At 35.9% G+C, this 19,066-nt stretch overlaps 1 protein-coding gene across 1 annotated transcript in view; it reads right to left on the reverse strand.

Moving 5' to 3' along the window:
- Positions 1-4,885: 4,885 nt before the first annotated feature.
- Positions 4,886-19,066, reverse strand: part of TRPM7 (transient receptor potential cation channel subfamily M member 7) — a 127,587-nt gene continuing 113,406 nt past the window's right edge. Inside the window, exon 39 of the mRNA XM_036877409.2 lies at positions 4,886-6,318. Coding sequence (XP_036733304.2) covers positions 6,188-6,318 — 131 coding nt within the window. The 3' untranslated portion in view covers positions 4,886-6,187. The remainder of the gene's footprint in view (positions 6,319-19,066) is intronic.

The raw sequence follows: 19,066 nt of genomic DNA on the forward strand, positions 1-19,066 counted from the left end.
GGATTATAACCTATTAGCATTTATTTTTGATGTACAAATTATCTTAATATTAGCAAACAGAAAGCTCTTTGAGATGATTCCTGTACCTATTTCACATGTCCCCATCATTCTCTGAGCACCTCCCTTTTTGGCACAGCAAGATCTTCCAGACTTATCTCGTACCATCGGTCCCTGCTACAGTCCTGGTCAGCCCTTTCTCTAAGAGCCTTGGTTCTTTTTAGAGAACAATATTTAGAAACTAAGATTTGAGAGGTAAGCATACTCATGCTATTACAGCGTCACAGCTTTCCATTACCCTTGATGCGTTTCCTTATGTGAGCAAGCCCCCCGCTTGTAACTAGCCACCCCCCACCCTCACCCCATCACACCACACAGACGAGATCTTCCCCCTGCTTCTGTGACTCCCCACACCAGGTCCCCAAGACAAACTACAGGTCTCAAATAATGGCCTTTAGACTAAATTGTGAATGAAGAAAAGAAGAAATCTTAACTGTTTTTTGCTTCTCTTCAGTGGATTATTTTTTCTTAAATCTCTCCAGACTCTCTTCTTTCCCTGTAATTGTCTAGAAGTTGTAAATTTGTATGTTCTTCTTCAATTATTTCCTTTATATATTCAACAAATTACACATAGCCCTTGTTATTTTAATCTATTTGGGTCCAAGGTTTGAACAGCAGAGGATAACCGTATTATCCCAACCTATTTGGTTTCTAAGCTCGGATGGCTTGTAGTTTGTGCGTATATTTTAGTTCCTGATTTTGATCAATGTCGAGAATATTTTGAACGTTACTCAAGTTGATGAGACCTTTAGTATGCTTTACTACATCTGCCTTTGTTTTTCATTCTAGCTTTAAAAATTACACACGTATGTGCCAGTCTTCAAATTTGCAATTTCATGAAACTTTGCTCACCTTTTACCTCACACATTCCTATTTAGATCGCTTTTTGAAAAAAAAAGTATATCCTTAATTAACATTTTCCAAAAATAAAAGTTGTTTCTGAAAATGCCATCACATGGCTGGGTTCAAACTTCTCTTAATATTGATTTGCTGCCTCCTAGATACTCTGACAGGTGAGAATTCTTATGTCCATCTGATTTCTTTTCCTTTGCAAATTTTTTTCTTTTGCAGACTCATCAAAATGTAACGTTAAGTAGGTCCTTTTATTTATTTCCTCCCTTCTAGGTCTTTCATTCTGGAACTCCAGTTAAAGTCTCATTCATTAATCCAGAAAATATTATATTATCTACTTTATGCCAGCCACTGTGATTGGTGTTTAATGAGAAAACAAGTCTTTGCCTTCACACAGCTTACAATCTATCGATCACTTGGATTTACTCTCTGTGATTCCAAATCTTCCCACATATTTTCCATTATTTTGACTTTTCTGCATGGGCACTTATATGGTATAATTTACTTGAAGTCTTTTGATGTTTCAATTTTACATTTGTGCTTGTGGCTACTTTTTACACTTTCTTCTCATTTCTATCTTAGGGTAACCTCCAAGTGCCTTCAAAGGTCAAGAAATGATCATGGAGTGGACATATGCACTTTGCTGCACATTACACACAGATGTTCATGCTTGGATTTTAACTACACCTAATGGAAGAAGTAACAAGATGATAAATTCCTTTGTAAAGAGAAAAATCACTCTCAGAATAAAATGTTCTGTTCTCCACCATGTTGTCCTTTTTTGGAACTTCCAAGCATAAAGAGCCCTATTATGTGAATACCTGTATGTATTAAGTACTTAACTCACTGCACCTTCACAATATGAGGTATTATCAGAGAATCTTGCTCAATGGTCACTCATGGAATAAGAGGCAGAGCACGAATACAAGTCTCAAGTCTACCCAGCTCAATTTTGCATGGAGTGTATATGCAGTAGGAACAGAACTGAAAGGTCTAGTTTGTTGTGAGATGTATCAGTACTTCATTGTCAGTATACCACACTTATCTCTTCGTCTGTTGGACATTTGGGTTGTTTCCACTTTTTGGCTCTCATCAAGGCTATTCAGATTCTTGTGCAAGGTTTGGTGTAGATGTTTTCATTTCTCTTGGGTATATACCCAGGAGTAAAACTGCTGTCACTTTAATCTTTTGAGGAACCACATCCGTTTTATAAAGTGGTTACACCACTTAGATTCCCACTAGCAATGGAGTGCAACGATTAATTATCATCTCCAAGTCTAGCCATACTAGTGGCTATGAAGTGGTATTTCACTGTAGTTTTTATTTTCCTTGATGGCTAATGATGTACAGCATTTTTTCATGTGTTTATTGAGCACTTGTAGATCTTCTTTGGAGAAGTCTATTCAGATCTTTGCCCAGTTTAAAATTGGGTCGTTTATTGAGTTGTTCATTTTTACCAGACACATTTAAATTAGTATCTTATATACAGACATATAATAGCACATGTAGTATTAGATAAAATACTTGCAAAAATTTCCCCCCAATCCATGAGATGTCTTTTCACTGTTGATGGTGTACAGTGAAGCACAAATTTTGATGTTTGTCTTTTTCTTTGGTTGCTTTTGTTTTATCAAGAAACTTTTGCCCAATCCAAGGTCACACAGATTTATCCCTACATTTTCTTCTAAGGTTTATGATTTTGGCTCTTATATTTAGGTTTGTGACCCATTTTGAATTAATTCTGCATATGGTGTGAGGTAGGGGTTCAACTTCATTTTTTGCTGTGGCTATCTAGTTACCAGCACAATTTACTGAACAGATGATTCTTTCCCCATTGAGTTGTTTTGGAGCCTTTGTTGAAAATCAGTTAATTATAAATTTCTGTACTCAATTATATTTTATTCATCTATATGCTGACTGTCTTGATTACTACAGCTTTGTATTAGGAGTATTAAAATACTCTTTTTAAAGATCACTGTGGATTATTCTTATTTGACACAACACCAAAACTGGACAAATACTAGTTTCCTATAATAGGTCAACTGTTACGTAGAATTTGAAACCCTATAAACCTTTCCTACTCTGCTAGATCTTTCATTCATACATCATTTTCTAGTATCATGCAAAGATCATCTGAAAAATAATGGCTTTTATGCAGATCTTCCAAACGCTGACACATCATTATACACTATCAAAATAATTGTTAAACCAACACAGAATTCATTAGAAAAGTATTGGGAAGCTGTCATGCTACTGCTGTTAAGAGGCAAGTTTTCCCAATTTCTGACTTTCTCTTCAAAGCTCAAATATTTTAGTTATTAACAAGTACTGTTGGTCTTCTGTCAAATACTCAAGTCTAAATAACCTTGGTTTGTCTGCCAGTCTTTCAAGTCAAAATGACATTCAATGAAAGAAGTGACTAGTTCAGTTCTCAACTTACACAATTATTCTTGAGACAATTATCACACTTCATAATGTAGCAAGTGTTTTATGCCTATTTCTTATTTTGTTCCACAGAATATTAAAGATGTATTCAAGGGTCAAGATTAATTAAGAAGTAACTTACTACATTATCAGACACATTTTAAGTGAAAGTCTTTTCTTTTTTGAGCTGGAGTGTGAAGAATATAACGACCACCTGTATAGTCTGGTTCTACTGCCTAGATTCATGCTAAGATACTGACGGTTTTACCCATCAATGTTTTTGCCCTACTAGTAAAATATTAGCACAGTGAAAAAGGGCAAATAATATTCCATAATTATGAGAAGTTTGACTTTGTAGGACCCCTGAAAATGTCCTAGAGGTCCTCAGGGTCTATTGGTCCACTTTGGGAATGACTGACTAACAGATTTAGGCAATGATCACCAAAAAGACAACCAGACCTGTGTTTCCTAATGAAAGTAAACACCACAGCTAATTGAAGCATTCTTGTCAAAAATTCAACCTTCTATCTGACCAAGCCTCTACACCTAACTGGTTTATCAGACATACAGGAAACAGAAATATGTAAAATGACACCTAAGGGAAATAAATAGCCAAACCCTGAATGTGTGTAACTTTTAGAATGAGCTGTTCTTTGAAAAATAAAACTGGGAAAAGAAAAAAAAGGTTGGAGGAAAAACGTATATATCAAGAAACTTTAAAGATGAATCAAGCAACTAAAATCTATGAATCTTATGTGGGTTCTGACTCAAGCAAACTAAAAAAAATTTGAGAATGACATTATCTGATATTAAGGAACTGTACATTTTTTTAGGCATGAAGACATTACAGTTCTTATGTTTTAGAAACACAGTAATAACTAACTTCAGTAATCTAAAGAAAGATAACACTTCTTTGGGATGATAAATGTGGTTTTCAGGTAAACTGTTACTTTCTAGAACTAACCAAAAAGTTAATGGGGGTAGGTTTGTTGCGGAAAAGTGACCAGGAACTGGTAGAGAAGGCATCAATGGTCATTACGCTTGAAAGTCGATAGATCATGGGGCTTCAGAGCATAAATGAAGCCAGTCTGCTTGGGCTTGAATCCTTGTGCTGCTACTTCCTAATTACAGTAAACTTTGCAAAGCTACTTACCTAATGCCTTGATTTTCTAATTGACAAAGTAAGATAATAACAGCTATTTCATATGGTTATAAGGATTAAATGGGTTAATATATGTAACAGTACTTAGAGCAATACTTGGCACATATTAAGTACTAAATAAGTGTTTGCTACTACTATTATTATGTGAAAATAATCAATATAAAATTAAACATCAGTAGATAAGTCATATCCCCATTTTCTGACATAACAAGAAACATATTTTTTTAAAAAGACACAATAGGAAACCAAGAGAACTTTAAACATTGCATAGGATAGGACATGAAAAAAGCATAGGTGTACAAATGGTTCATTTAAAAAAACATTCTCTTAAAACAAAAAACACTGAAAACATCAGATAATCTTTCAGAATGATTAAACTGATGAAACATCTGTAAACAAGAATAAATTTAATTTCTTTTTAAAGATTTAATGATATACAAAATGTATATAGTATAATATCTTTGATACACTTTTTCTTTCTCCCCGCTCAATATTAAACAGTATTTAAACAGCTTATCTCTTCTTGCCTTGTCTGTATCTATGAGATACACTACTGAATACAAGTAAGATTTACATTGCTCCCTCCCAAATAAAAATTAAGATTAGTACCTAGGACAAAAAAGGGGAAAAAAAAATCAAAGCATAAAACTTATAGTCATCTGAAAAGCTTTTCTTCCTGTTGAGGATTCAACAATATCTGGGGCAGTTAAATTACAGTTGATTGGCATAAATTGCATTGCAAACTCCCAACATCACATAATGATAATCCAACTCTATTTCTTAAGTACCACAAACAATATTCATATTCAGATGTTCCTACACAAGTTTAAATATATGCAGGAGTGCATGTTTACATTCTGATTTGACATGCTGGTCAATAAAATCTTTGGAGAGGTATGTGACTTCCAGGTTGTCACTACAGACACAGGTAGGGAAAAAGCACTTTAATTTGTCTTACAAGGTAACTTCTCTTGAAATTCTCTTGATATATTTAGGTTATACCAATCTACCATGGTTTTCTTCTACTTAGTAATTATGTGATATTGATAAAACAATGTTAAAAAAAAACCCACTAATACTTTTGCACAATTTGGGCTCCATTTAACAAAAAACTGGCTGTGTCTTTAAATATGGAGCCTAACTCTGACTCATAAGGTCCCTCTTAGAAAATGGTTTTCAGGTCAGACATATCCCTATGGATCTAGAATTATAAAAAGCAATCTCCTTTCCTGTGGCCAGCAGGCATCTAGCTGGGAGCTAGTGACATTATCAGTGAACACACTGAAACACAAAGAGGAAGGCGCTTGACTGCCATTTAACCGAAGGATGGGTGATTTCTTCATTTCAATAGCTGAATAGCAGTAAACCAGCTGCCAACACAATCTGCACAGACACCTAACTTTGGTTAATGACACTGAACCGCATAAGAGGGTATCATCCTCATCAGAACAAAGTCAAATGAAATGCTCTGCTAAAAAGAGCCATGTAAAAAGTTATAAATACTAATTTTCCTTTACCTTTAAAATTTAACAGCTGCCAGCTGTATCCTATAGGGAGTTCTTGACTGACTAGTTTAATCAGGTCAAGAGTATCGACCTTTTAACTGGGCCAGGATCAGCATATCTCCTCCTGAAGGAAAGTGATACAGTAACATTTTTGTGAGATGTGGGCAAGACCAATGATTCAGTAATATTATAACATGAGACGAATAGAGTTAGTTGATTCTGATTCTTTGGTAGCATTTCCAGGCTGAAGAGTCAAATCCGAAGGCTCATCCTGAGGAAAAATAATTTTATCAGGTGTATAGTCATTCCTCTTCAGATCTGTATGTGTTACCCACAACAACAAAAACAAAAAAGAAAGAAAAGTCAGTATTTCTTAGAAATGGAAAATTAAGAACATTTTCTAAATCAATTTTCCTCTAAATGCACCAGATCTATTTTCTACTGGGTTGTTACAAATTCAAGTCACATAATGTACACACATAAAAATGAACATTCACTCATTCACTCAACAAACAATGATTACACTTTAACCATGAGTCAACAACTCATGTTAAGTGTGGAAGCACTGATGAACAAGGCAGACAAGGTACCTGTTTTCATGTAACTTACATTCTTGTAGGTGTAGAAAAATGACAGAATTTTAAGTAGTAATAAGTACTTTGAAGAAAACTGCAAGGAGGACTAGGTGGGAAATGGTATAAGGTGATTCTTTTAGACAGGGCTGAGCAGATAAGTCACTGGTGGTAACATCTGAGCAAAGATTTACATATTGAGAAGTGACCTATCAAAGCTCTAGGGAGGGTATTTTAGGCAGAGGGAAGGTTAATTGTAAAATGTAAGAAGGAAATAGACTTAATGTGCTCTAAAAATGGCAAGGAGACAGTGTGGCTTGCATGTAGTGAATGAGGTGAAGACTAGTAAAAAATGAGGTCAAGTAGCATTTAAAGGCTAGTGGTTGTCAAACTATAGGCTGAGGGCCAAATCTGGCCTGCTGCCTGTTTCTGCAAATAGTTTCACTAGGATGGAGCCACGCTCATTTGTTTACAGATTGTGGCTATTTCTGCACTGCGGTGGTAGACCTGGGTAGTTGTGACACAGGTCCTATAGTCCACAAAGCTTAAAATATTTACTGTCTTGCCTTTTACACAACAGTTTGCTGACCCCTACCTTGAAGCAAGCTAAGGTAAGGAATACAGATTACAATGATATACACGGGAAGGTACTGAACAGTTCTAAGGGAGGAAAATAATCAGATTTGTTTCAATCACTATTCTGATCATCATATAAAGTTTTGTTAGGGACAACTGGCAAGAATATAGGAAACAAAATGGTGGCAACGAAGAGGAAGAGAAATTGGTGAATTCTAGCCAGATTTCAGAATCAGAGTAGACAGAATTTGACATATTGGTTAGGCAAGGTGAGAGAAAAAAGGAATTGGCTAGCTTTTAGGTTTTGAGCCTGAGCAACTGAGTAACCATTAATGTAATGGGGAAGCAGAGTTTTGTGGACAGGGGTGGGAAATGAAAGTCCAAAGTTTTGGAATGGACATGTTACTTATAAAGATACTTTAGGGTATCCAAGCAGAAATGTAGGAAACTGAATATAGAAACAGGATCTCAGGCAAGAAGTTAAGTTTTAGTTAAATTTGGTACTATCAGTATGTAGCTATTGCATTTATAGTCATGGAACAGGATGAAATCACCTGGGGATTTACAGACATACTTGACAGTAGTTGAAGAATTGGAAAACAATGCAGTAATATCAAGCTTACAATTTAAACTAACCATAAGCAGGCACATATCTTTATCATCTCCATATAAAACAGAACCGACACTCAGAATATAAATTGTTAATTTTAATATGAATAACAGCATATATTCAATGATCCAAATACATATTTGTATTGCATGAATGATTTCTGATAAATTTTGAATTCAAGCCTATGCTAGCATGACTTTGGGGAATGAAAACTAATTTGTAGCTGGTACTGTACACAAAGAATAACAGAAAGAAACAATTATAATTCAAGTCCTTATAGTGTTGTTAACTAATGGTGCAACCATGAGCAAATCATCTAAACTCTAATAATACATTCCATAAAATGATGGATTTGGATTGGATTGCTCTTAAGGTCTCTTTCAAGTTTATAGTAATAATTTAAAAAAGAGATATGATACTAAAAATTACACTATACCCAAAATCAAATAAAAATTATATCTGGGCTGCAACAATTCACCACTGTGTGTTCCAGTTCTGGCTAAAATGGACTAAGCATATTCCACCCTATTTCTCCCACTGATTACAAGTATAAACCCTTCACATAATACATAAAGCAACTATCTGAGACTTCTGAGAAGTAATAGCAGACATATTAGAGAAGAAAATTAGAACCTGAAGAATGACCAATAGGGTGTTAAGTTTCCTGTTTTTTTCCCCCCGCTTATTTCCAGGCTTGGATTTGTAGATAGCTCTATCTCAGAATGTAGATTTCTGAGCAGACAGAGGACACTCTGAGAATTTCCAGATCCTTTCCAGATCAGAAAAGGGAAGACCCTATAGAATGAAAAATGCTGAGAGCAATGCCTAGTTTTTTATTTTTCTCTTTTATTCCTTTGGTCCTTACCTGAGACAAAACCAGTCAAGAAAAGGAGCTCTTGGAGAGGTGGCAGCTGAGCAAGCACCTACAATTCAACAGGAAACTGTTCTCTCTGACCAGAACTGAGAATAGGCACCTCAGTGATCCAAAGCATCTTGTTCCCTTGTGACTTAGCACCAGAAATGGACCCACTTACAAGAAACGTGTGACAGTGCAAGGAGGCCAAAATCTTGGTTTTCTAGTTACAGTAACAAAAAAAAAAAAAAAAAAAGGCCCTCAGGAGTCAGAGAGTATGGAAGGCATCATAGAGAGAAGGAAAATGGAGAAAGGGACACCCCTAAGTTGCTTATGAAATCCAAGGTTCACCCTTGAATGGCACATATATGGAAAGACAGCATAGCATAGGCTTTGGAAACTAAACTATGGTGAAGCACACTCAAGTTTGAGATTTTCCCGTTTTTACACATGTGAGGTAGACCTGAGTAACACTGAAAGACTAAAAATGAAACTGACATTGGAATCACAGCCACAGAAGGTAAATTGGGACTTATGAATTGAACTTAACTGAGTGGATTGTCTACTAATGCACACATCAACAAAAATCAACATTCTCTATAGAGGATTTCTGGTAAGACCCAGAATTCCAGAACATAACATTGAAAATATCCAGGACACATTATAAAATTAATAAAGATACAAAGAACAAGGAACATCTCAAAGAAAAAGACAACTGGCAGATGCCAACCCCAAGATAACCCACATGGTATAGTGATCAAAGAGTTTAAACCAGCTATTATAACCATACTCCATGATGTAGGGCAAAGAGACTTAAATGTAAATGGAAACAAGTTTTCAGCAGATAAATAATCAGTATAAAAGGAACCAAAAGAAAATTATAGGACTGAAAGATATAAGTAAAATAAAATATCCTGTGTATGAGAATAAAAGAATGAAGAAGAATGAGAAATGGTAGAAAGTGACCTTGATAGATCAGCAGAAATTATCCAATCTGAAAAACAACAAAAAATAATTTTTAAGAAAATAATCATAGTCTCAAGTTACTGGGATACAATATCAAAAGGTATTTTATGTGAGCTTCATTTTTATTACAGGAGCTCCAGAAAGAGATGAAAAGGATCAATGCAGAACAAACATCTGAAGAACTAATAGCTAAGAACTCCCTAAATTTGATAGAAGTCATAAATTCACAAATTCAAGAAGCTAAATAAACATGCACTCAGAGGAAGCTACAACTACGCATTATTTTTTAAGTGCTGAAAGAAATGTCAACCTAAAATTTTACAGTGAATATGTCCTTTAGAAATGAAGGCAAAGTACACACATTCTTAGGTAAGGAAAACTAAGAACAACCACTAAAAATCTAAGCGTAAAGATAAAACAAATCAGAAAGGGGAGGGAATCCCCAAAACAAACAAATCCCCCAAAAAACAAACCAAAGATATCAATCAGAAAACAAAACATAAAATCTAACTATATCAATAATTACATTAAATATGCAGGGTCTAAGATACCAACTAAAAGATATTTGAGAAAGGAGAACAAAGCTGAGGGTATTACACTCAGTGACTTCAGCCTATACTACATAAAGCTACAGTAATCAAAACAGTATGGTACTGGCACAAGAACAGACTCATACATAGATCTAGGGACCAGAATAGAGCCCAGATATAAAGCCATGCATATGTGGTCAATATATGATAAAGGAGAGATGAATATATAATGGCAAAAAGACAGTCCCTTCAATAACTGGTGTTGGGAAATCTGGAAAGCTACATGCAAGGGAATGAAACTGGATTACTGTCTAACTCCATACATAAAAGTAAACTCAAAAAGGATTAAAGACCTAAATGTAAGACATGCAAACATACAACTCTTAGAAGAAAACAGAGGCAAAAATAAGCATGAACCATTTTTTTCTGGACACATTTCCCTGGGCAAAGGAAACAAAAAATGAACAAGTTGGATTACATCAAACCAAAAAGCTTCTGTACAGCAAAGGACAGGGCTAACATCTAAAATACATTAAAAAATTCATAGACCTCAACACAGAAAACCCAGTTAAAAAATGGCTGGAGAAAGTGAACAGATATTTTTCCAAAGAAGAAATACAGATGGCCACAGGAACATGATTATCACCTTAAATCAGTTAGGATGGCTACTATCCAAAAGACAAGAAATAGCAAGCATTGGTGAGGAAAAGCAAACCCTTACACCATTGAGAATGTAAACTGGTGCAGTGGCTGTGGCAGTATGGAGGTTCCTCAAAAAACTGAAAATAGAAATACCGTTCAACCCAGTAATTTCACTTCTAGGAATTTACCCGAAGAAAACAAAATCCCTCATTTGAAAAAATACATGCACCCCTATGTTTATCTCTGCATTATTTACAATAACCAACATATGGAAGCAACCTAAGTGCCCATCAATGGATGAATGGATAAAGAAGATGTGGTACATATACATAATGGAATAATATTTAGATGAAAAAAAAAGATATCCTGCCATTTGCAACAACATGGATAGACCAAAAAGGCATTATGCTAAGGGAAATAAGCCAGGCAGAGAAGACAAATACCATAAGATTTTACTTGTTTGTGGAATATGAAAACAAAGCAAAACAGAATGAACAGAATACCAGTAGACTCACACTGAGAAGTGACTGGTGGTTACCATGGGGGAGTGGTTTGCAAAGGTGGATAGGTGAGGAGAGTGAGGGGGATAAAGGGGCACAAAAATTCTCAATCATAATATAAGTTGGTCATGGGGATGGGAGTACAGCGGCATGGAGAATACAGCCAATGATTCTTTAACATCTTCCTATGTTGACAGATAGTAACTAACTGCACTAGTGGGGTGAGGATTTAATAATGTGGTAACTGCTGAATCACTGTGTTGTTACTTGAAACCTATATGAGACTGTATTATCAACTATACTTCAATTAAAAAGATAAAAATTGTTAGAATGTTAAAAACAAATTAAAGTTAGTACTCAAGTATATGCTGTCTACAAGAAATGCTCTTAAAACATAATTTATATATACAGGTAAGAAGAATGGGAAAAAATACCTGTGAAACCATTCATCAAAAGACAGCTGTAGTAGCTATGTTAATATCAAAGTAGACTTCAAAACAAGGAAAATTACAATGGCATTACATAAGGACAGAAAGAATTCAGTAAGAAGACATAACTGCAAATGTGTATAAACCTAAGAACAAATCTTCACATTGCAAGAAGAAAAAACTAAAACTGAAGGGCAAAATAGACAAATCCACAATTATAGAGTACTCCTTTCTAACGGATCAACAGAACTAGCAGACAGAAAATCTGCAAGGATATAAAAACCCAAACAATACTATCAAACACCTTTTCTTAATTAACATTTATAGAATATTCCACCCAACAACAGAATATTCCCTTCAAGTGCAAATTCCAAACTCACCAAAGAGAATACCCTTTTATGGTGAAAAAAAATTTAACTGAAATCAAATGAAGTATGTCTATCATATTGGAATTAAACAAGAAATCAGTAACAGGAAGCTAATATTTTACAAATAATTGAGAACTAAAAAAGACACTCCTAAATAATCCATAAGTCAAAGAGAAAGTATTTTAGAGTAAATAATAGTAAAACATATCAAAATTCATGGGATGAAGATAACAATGCTTAGAGGGAAACTTATAGCATTACATGTTTTGTTAGAAAAGGTCTTAAATGAATAACCTAAACTTTTACCTTAACAACGAAAGAACAAACTAAACACAAAGCAAGCAATAAAATGGAAATAATAAAGAGAATCAATGAAAGTGAAAACAGAAAATAGAGTAAAACATTAAACACAAAAGCTGCTTCTTTTAAAGTATCAATTTAAAATGATACACCTTGGTCAGACAAAGGGACAAAAATATCAAATTACTATAATGAAAGACAGGATTTACCACAGCTCCCACAGATACTAAAAATGTAAGATATTAATATAAATAAATCTATGCCCATAAATTTGACAATTTACACAAATAGACCAACTTCTAAAAGACAGAAATTACTAAAAATTCCTTCAAAAAGAAAGTAACTTCAATGTCAACTTCAACTGTTCTATATTTACTTTGATTTTTAAAATTAAACCCTTAGTTAAAAACCATCTAACAAAGAAAATTTCAGACCAAGGTAGTTTCACTAGACAATTGTATCAAACATTCAAAGCAGGAATAATATGAATTCTATACTTTCTATTTCCCAAAACAGAAGAGGTATGAACACTTCCAACTTATTATTTTTTTTACAAATTTGATGTTTTTATATTTTATTAATTTATTTTTTAAATTTTTATTAAGGTATTATTGATATACATTCTTATGAAGGTTTCACATGAAAAAACAATGTGGTTAGTACATTGACCCATATTATCAAGTCCCCAACCATACCTCATTGCAGTCACTGTCCATCAGTGTAGTAAGATACCACAGATTTCACTATTTGCCTTCTCTGTGCTACACTGTTTTCCCTGTGATCCCCCACACCATGTGTACTAAACATAATACCCTTCAATCCCTTTCTCCCTCCCTCCCCACCCATCCTCTCACACCCCTCCCCTTTGGTAACTGCTAGTCCCTTCTTGGAGTCTGTGAGTCTGCTGTTGTTTTGTTCCTTCAGTTTTGCTTCATTGTTATCTTCCAAAAATGAGGGAAATCATTTGGCACTTGTCTTTCTCCGCCTGGCTTATTTCACTGAGCATAATATCCTCTAGCTCCATCCATGTTGCTGCAAATGGTAGAATCTGTTCCTTTCTTATGGCTGAATAGTATTCCATTGTGTATATGTACCACCTCTTCTTTATCCATTCATCTACTGATGGACACTTAGGTTGCTTCCATATCTGGCTATTGTAAATAGTGCTGCAATAAACATAGTGGTACACATGTCTTTTTGAATCTGAGAACTTGTATTCTTTGGGTAAATTCCAAGGAGTGGGATGTCCGGGTCAAATGGTATCTCTATTTTTAGGTTTTTGAGGAACCTCCATATTGCTTTCTACAATGGTTGAACTAGCTTACATTCTCACCAGCAGTGTAGGAGGGTTCCCCTTTCTCCACATCCTCGCCGGCATTTGTTGTTCTTAGTCTTTTTGATGCTGGCCATCCTTACTGGTGTGAGGTGATATCTCATTGTGGTTTTAATTTGCATTTCCCTGATGATTAGTGATATGGAGCATCTTTTCATGTGTCTGTTGGCCATCTGACTTTCTTCTTTGGAGAACTGTCTCTTCATATCTTCTGCCCATTTTTTAATCGAGTCATTTGCTTTTTGGGTGTTGAGGCATGTGAGTCCTTTATATATTTTGGATGTTAACCCCTTGTCGGATATGTTGTTTACAAATATATTCTCCCATACTGTACGATGCCTCTTTGTTCTGTTGATGGTGTCCTTTGCTGTACAGAAGCTTTTTAGTTTGATGTAGTCCCACTTGTTCACTTTTGCTTTTGTTTCCTTTGCTCGAGGAGATGCATTCAGGAAGAAGTTGCTCATGTATATATTCAGGAGATTTTTGTCTATGTTGTCTTCTAAGACTTTTATGGTTTCATGACTTACATTCAGAACTTTGGACCATTTCGAGTTTACTTTTGTGTATGGGGTAAAACAATAATCCAGTTTCATTCTCTTGCATGTAGCTGTCCAGTTTTGCCAAAATCAGTTGTTGAAGAGGCTGTCATTTCCCCATTGTATGTCCATGGCTCCTTTATCGTATATTAATTGACCATATATGCTTGGGTTTATATCTGGGCTCTCTAGTCTGTTTCACTGGTCTATGGGTCTGTTCTTGTGCCAGTACCAAATTGTCTTGATTACTGTAGTTTTGTAGTAGAGCTTGATTCTTCCTTCTCAGGATTGCTTTGGCTATTCTGGGTCTTTTGTGGTTCCATATGACTTTTAGAATGATTTGCTCTAGTTCACTGAAGAATGCTATTGGTATTTTGATAGGAATTGCATTGAATCTATAGATTGCTTTAGGCAGGATGGCCTTTTAACAATATTAATTCTTCCTGTCCATGAACACAGGATGTGCTTCCATTTATTGGTATCTTCTTTAATTTCTCTCAAGAGTGTCTTGTAGTTTTCAGGATATAGGTCTTTCACTCCCTTGGTTAGGTTTATTCCTAGGTATTCTATTCTTTTTGATGCAATTGTACATGGAATTGTTTTTCTGATTTCTCCCTCAGTGTTGTTTATCATTAGTGTATAAGAACGCAACAGATTTCTGTGTATTAATTTTGTATCCTGCAACTTTGCTGAATTCAGATATTAGATCTAGTAGTTTTGGAATGGATTCTTTAGGGTTTTTTATGTACAATATCATGTCATCTGCAAACGGACAGTTTAACTTCTTCCTTACCAATATGGATGCCCTTTATTTCTTTGTGTTGCCTAATTGCTATGGCAAGGACCTCCAGAACTATGTTGAATAAAAGTGGGGAGAGTGGGCATCCTTGTCTTGTTCCCGATCTTCAAGGAAAGGCTTTCAGCCTCTCGCTGTTAAGTTTGATGTTGGCTGTGGGTCTGTCATATATGACCTTTATTATGTTGAGGTACTTGTCCTCTATACCGATTTTGTTGAGAGCTTTTATCATGAATGGATGTTGAATTTTGTCAAATGCTTTTTTGGCATCTATGGAGATGATCATGCGGTTTTTGTCCTTCTTTTTGTTGACGTGGTGGATGAGGTTGATGGATTTTCTAATATTGTCTCATCCTTGCATCCCTGGAATAAATCCTACTTGATCACAGTGGATGATATTTTAAATATATTTTTTAATTCAGTTTGCTGTATTTTGTTGAGTATTTTTGAATCTATGTTCATCAGGGACATTGATGTAGGTGATCCTGTGTTGGGTACATAGGTATTTATAATGGTTATATCTTCTTGTTGGATTGACCCCTTTATCATTATGTAATTCTTTCTTTGTCTCTTGTGACTTTCTTTGTTTTGAAGTCTATTTTGTCTGATACAAATACTTCAACTCCTGCTTTTTTCTCCCTATTAGTTGCATGAAATATCTTTTTCCATCCCTTCACTTTTAGTCTGTGTATGTCTTTGGGTTTAAAGTAAGTCTCTTGTAGGCAGCATATAGATGGGGCTTTTTAAAAAATCCATTCAGTGACTCTATGTCTTTTTATTGGTGCATTTGGACCATTTACATTTACGGTGATTATCGATAGGTATGTACTTATTGCCATTGCAGGCTTCAGATTCGTGGTTACCAAAGGTTCAAGGTTAATTTCTTCACTATTTTAGAGTCTAACTTAACTCAGTATGCTATTACAATCTAAAGGTTCTTTTTTCTCCTTTTTCTTCCTCCTCCATTCTTTATATATTAGGTATGATATTCTGTACTCTTTGTCTATCCCTTGATTGACTTTGGGGGTTGTTGATTTAATTTTGCAGTTGCTTAGTAATTAGCTGTTCTACTTTCTTTACTGTGGTTTTATAACCTCTACTGACAGCTATTAAACCTTAGCAACATTTCCATCTATAGCAGTTCCTCCAAAATTCACTGTAGAGACAGTTTGTGGGAGGTAAATTCTCTGTGTTTGCTTATTGGAAATTGTTTAATCCCTCCTTCAAATTTAGATGATAATCTTGCTGGATAAAGTATTCTTGGTTCAAGGCCCTTCTGCTTCATTGCATTAAATACATCATGCCACTCCTTTCTGGCCTGTAAGGTTTCTGCTGAGAAGTCAGATGATAGTCTGATAGGCTTTCCTTTGTATGTGATCTTATTTCTTTCTCTGGCTGCTTTTATTAGTCTGTCTTTATCCTTGATTTTTGCCATTTTAATTATTATATGTCTTGGTGTTGTCTTCCTTGGGTTCCTTGTGTTGGGAGATCTGTGCACCTCCATGGTCTGAGAGATCATCTCCTTCCCCAGACTAGAGAATTTTTCAGCAGTTACCTCCTCAAAGACACTTTCTATCCCTTTTATTCTCTCTTCTTATTCTGCTACCCCTACAATGCAAGTATTGTTTAGTTTGGACTGGTCACACAGTTCTCTCAATATTTTCATTCTTAGAGATCTTTCTCTCTCTCTGTGTCTCAGCTTCTTTGTTTTCCTCTTGTCTAATTTCTATTTCATTTATCCTCTCCTCTACCATATCTAATCTGCTTATAGAACCTTCCATTGTATGTTTCATTTCTGATACTGTGTGCTGTAATGATTGGATCTCAGACCAGAATTCATTCCTGAGTTCTTGAATAATTTTCTGTACCTCCATGAACATGTTCATGATTTTTAGTTGAGATCTCTTTTAATGAGGTTGATTTCAATTGACTCTTTCTCTGGTGTATTCATAATTTTGCTTTGAACTGGGTTCCTTTGATGTTTCATGTTTGTACGTGGCACCTTCTAGTACGCAGAAGCTCTACTCTCTGGAGCTGCTTAGCCCCTGGAACAATGTCGGGTGTCACACGGGAGCGGTGTTGGTGCCCGGGAGGGAGAAAGAGCTGTTTCCTTCTTCCCAGCTGCTATGCCTGTCTCCACTACCAGAACCAGTGGGCCAAGCACACAGGTATAAGCCTCTGTGCTTTGTGTTTGTAGCTGCTGTAGGCGGGGCTTCCCTCTGGCTGGCTTAACGCCAGGGTAGGGTTTGCTGGTTTGCGAGTCAGGTGGGGCTAGGCGGGAGAAAGGTGCAGCAGGCTGCATATCACCAAGGGGGGCCTTGGAGCTGTGTAGCCAGCCAGGGGGCTGGAGCCCCTGAAGATCATGAAAGTTCCCAACCTGCTGGGCAGAGTGCACCAGGACAATTTTGTCTACCTGTCCTTTTTCCTGAGCAGTAAGCTGTGCGCAATCCTTGCTCCTTTAGCAGCCCTCTTGCTGTTAGGAAGTCTCTCAGACTGCCTGCTTTTCTTTTGTCCCAGAGCTGCCGGATATGGATCCATTTTCCACAAGCGGCTGGAGTCTCAGTCTCTCCAAGTATTCAGCCTGTCTTAGCTTTCCAACCCCCATAATCATGAGAGCACCATGCAATGTAGGTTTGTGCTCCCAGAACAGATCTCCAGGGCTAGGTGTTCAGCAGTCCCAAGCCTGCACTCCCTCCCTGCTCCATTTCTCTTCCTCCCACCGGTGAGCTGGGGTGGGAGAAGGATTTGGGTCCCGCTGGGCCACGGCTTTTGTATGTTACCCTGTACCGTGTGGTTTATTCTTTTCTCCAGCTGTATGCAGTCTGGCACAGCCCTCTTTCCTGTTGCTTTTTCCAGATTAGTTGTATTAATTATATTTTCATATTATATGCGGTTTTAGGAGGAAGCCACTGTCTCACATCTCTCGCAGCCATCTTTACTCACAACTTTGATGTTTTTAAAGATGGAAAAAATTAAAGCAGCTTTCCAAGAGTCTTTTTTGCTCACACTTCATGTCCCTGTGGTGGGCTACACACTGATTTGTGCCATCCTCACTGCAGAACTCAAACCATGCTCTGAAGAACTGCCAATTATAAAGACAGAGATAAAGAGAGGAACCTGTGCAGGACTGGCAGACCCACTCTTAACAGCTTCCACCAACTTATTTTTAAGGTCAGTATTATCCCGAAACCAAAGCAAGACAAAGATAGTACATGAAAAAAAAAAAAGAAAAATAAAACCCCACAGACTAATATTCTTCACAAACACAGATGCATAAATCTTCAGCAAAATATGGGCAAACTGAACCCAACAATACACAAAAAAGGTAATATACCATGACAAAGCAGAGTCTGTCCTGGAAATGCAAGACCAGTTCAACATTTCAAAAACCAATCAATGTAACACAATGCAATATTGACCAGTTAAAGAAAAAAACCCAAATGACCATATAAACAGATGCAGAAAAAAGTCTGACAAAATTGAAGATAAGTATTTTCATGGAAACAAGGCATAGAAGAGAATTTCCTCAACCTAATAAAGTGCACCTACTAAATCTGTACAGCTAACACTGTAGTGAAAGACTGGATGCTTTCCCCCCTTAAGATCAGGGAGAAAACAAGGATGTCTACTCTCAGTATTCGTATTTAACACGGTACTGGAAATCCATGCGAGCACAAAAAAGTCAAAAAAAAAAAAAAAAGTCGTATACATTGGAAAGGAAGTAAATAATACTGTCTTAACTGTCTACACTGAAAATTCTGAGTTAAAAAAAAAAAGCTAGAACTAAATGAATTTACCAAAGTTACAGGATACAAGGTCAATACACCAAAAAAAAAAAAAAAGAAAACAGAATCAGAATCTCAGGTATTTCTGTATAGTACTAATGAACAATTTAAAAAAGTTAAAGAATAGTACCATTTATGTGCTTACTATGTGGCCTGGGACTGTATTAAGTTGTTTAGGTATTTCACAAATACCAATTCATTTAATCCTAAAAGAAACCCAAACCAAACAAAAAATCCCTTTATGATGTATGTATTTTTGGAGCCACAGTCT

Source organism: Manis pentadactyla, chromosome 11 (genome assembly GCF_030020395.1).
Source record: "Manis pentadactyla isolate mManPen7 chromosome 11, mManPen7.hap1, whole genome shotgun sequence".
NCBI lineage: Eukaryota > Metazoa > Chordata > Mammalia > Pholidota > Manidae > Manis > Manis pentadactyla.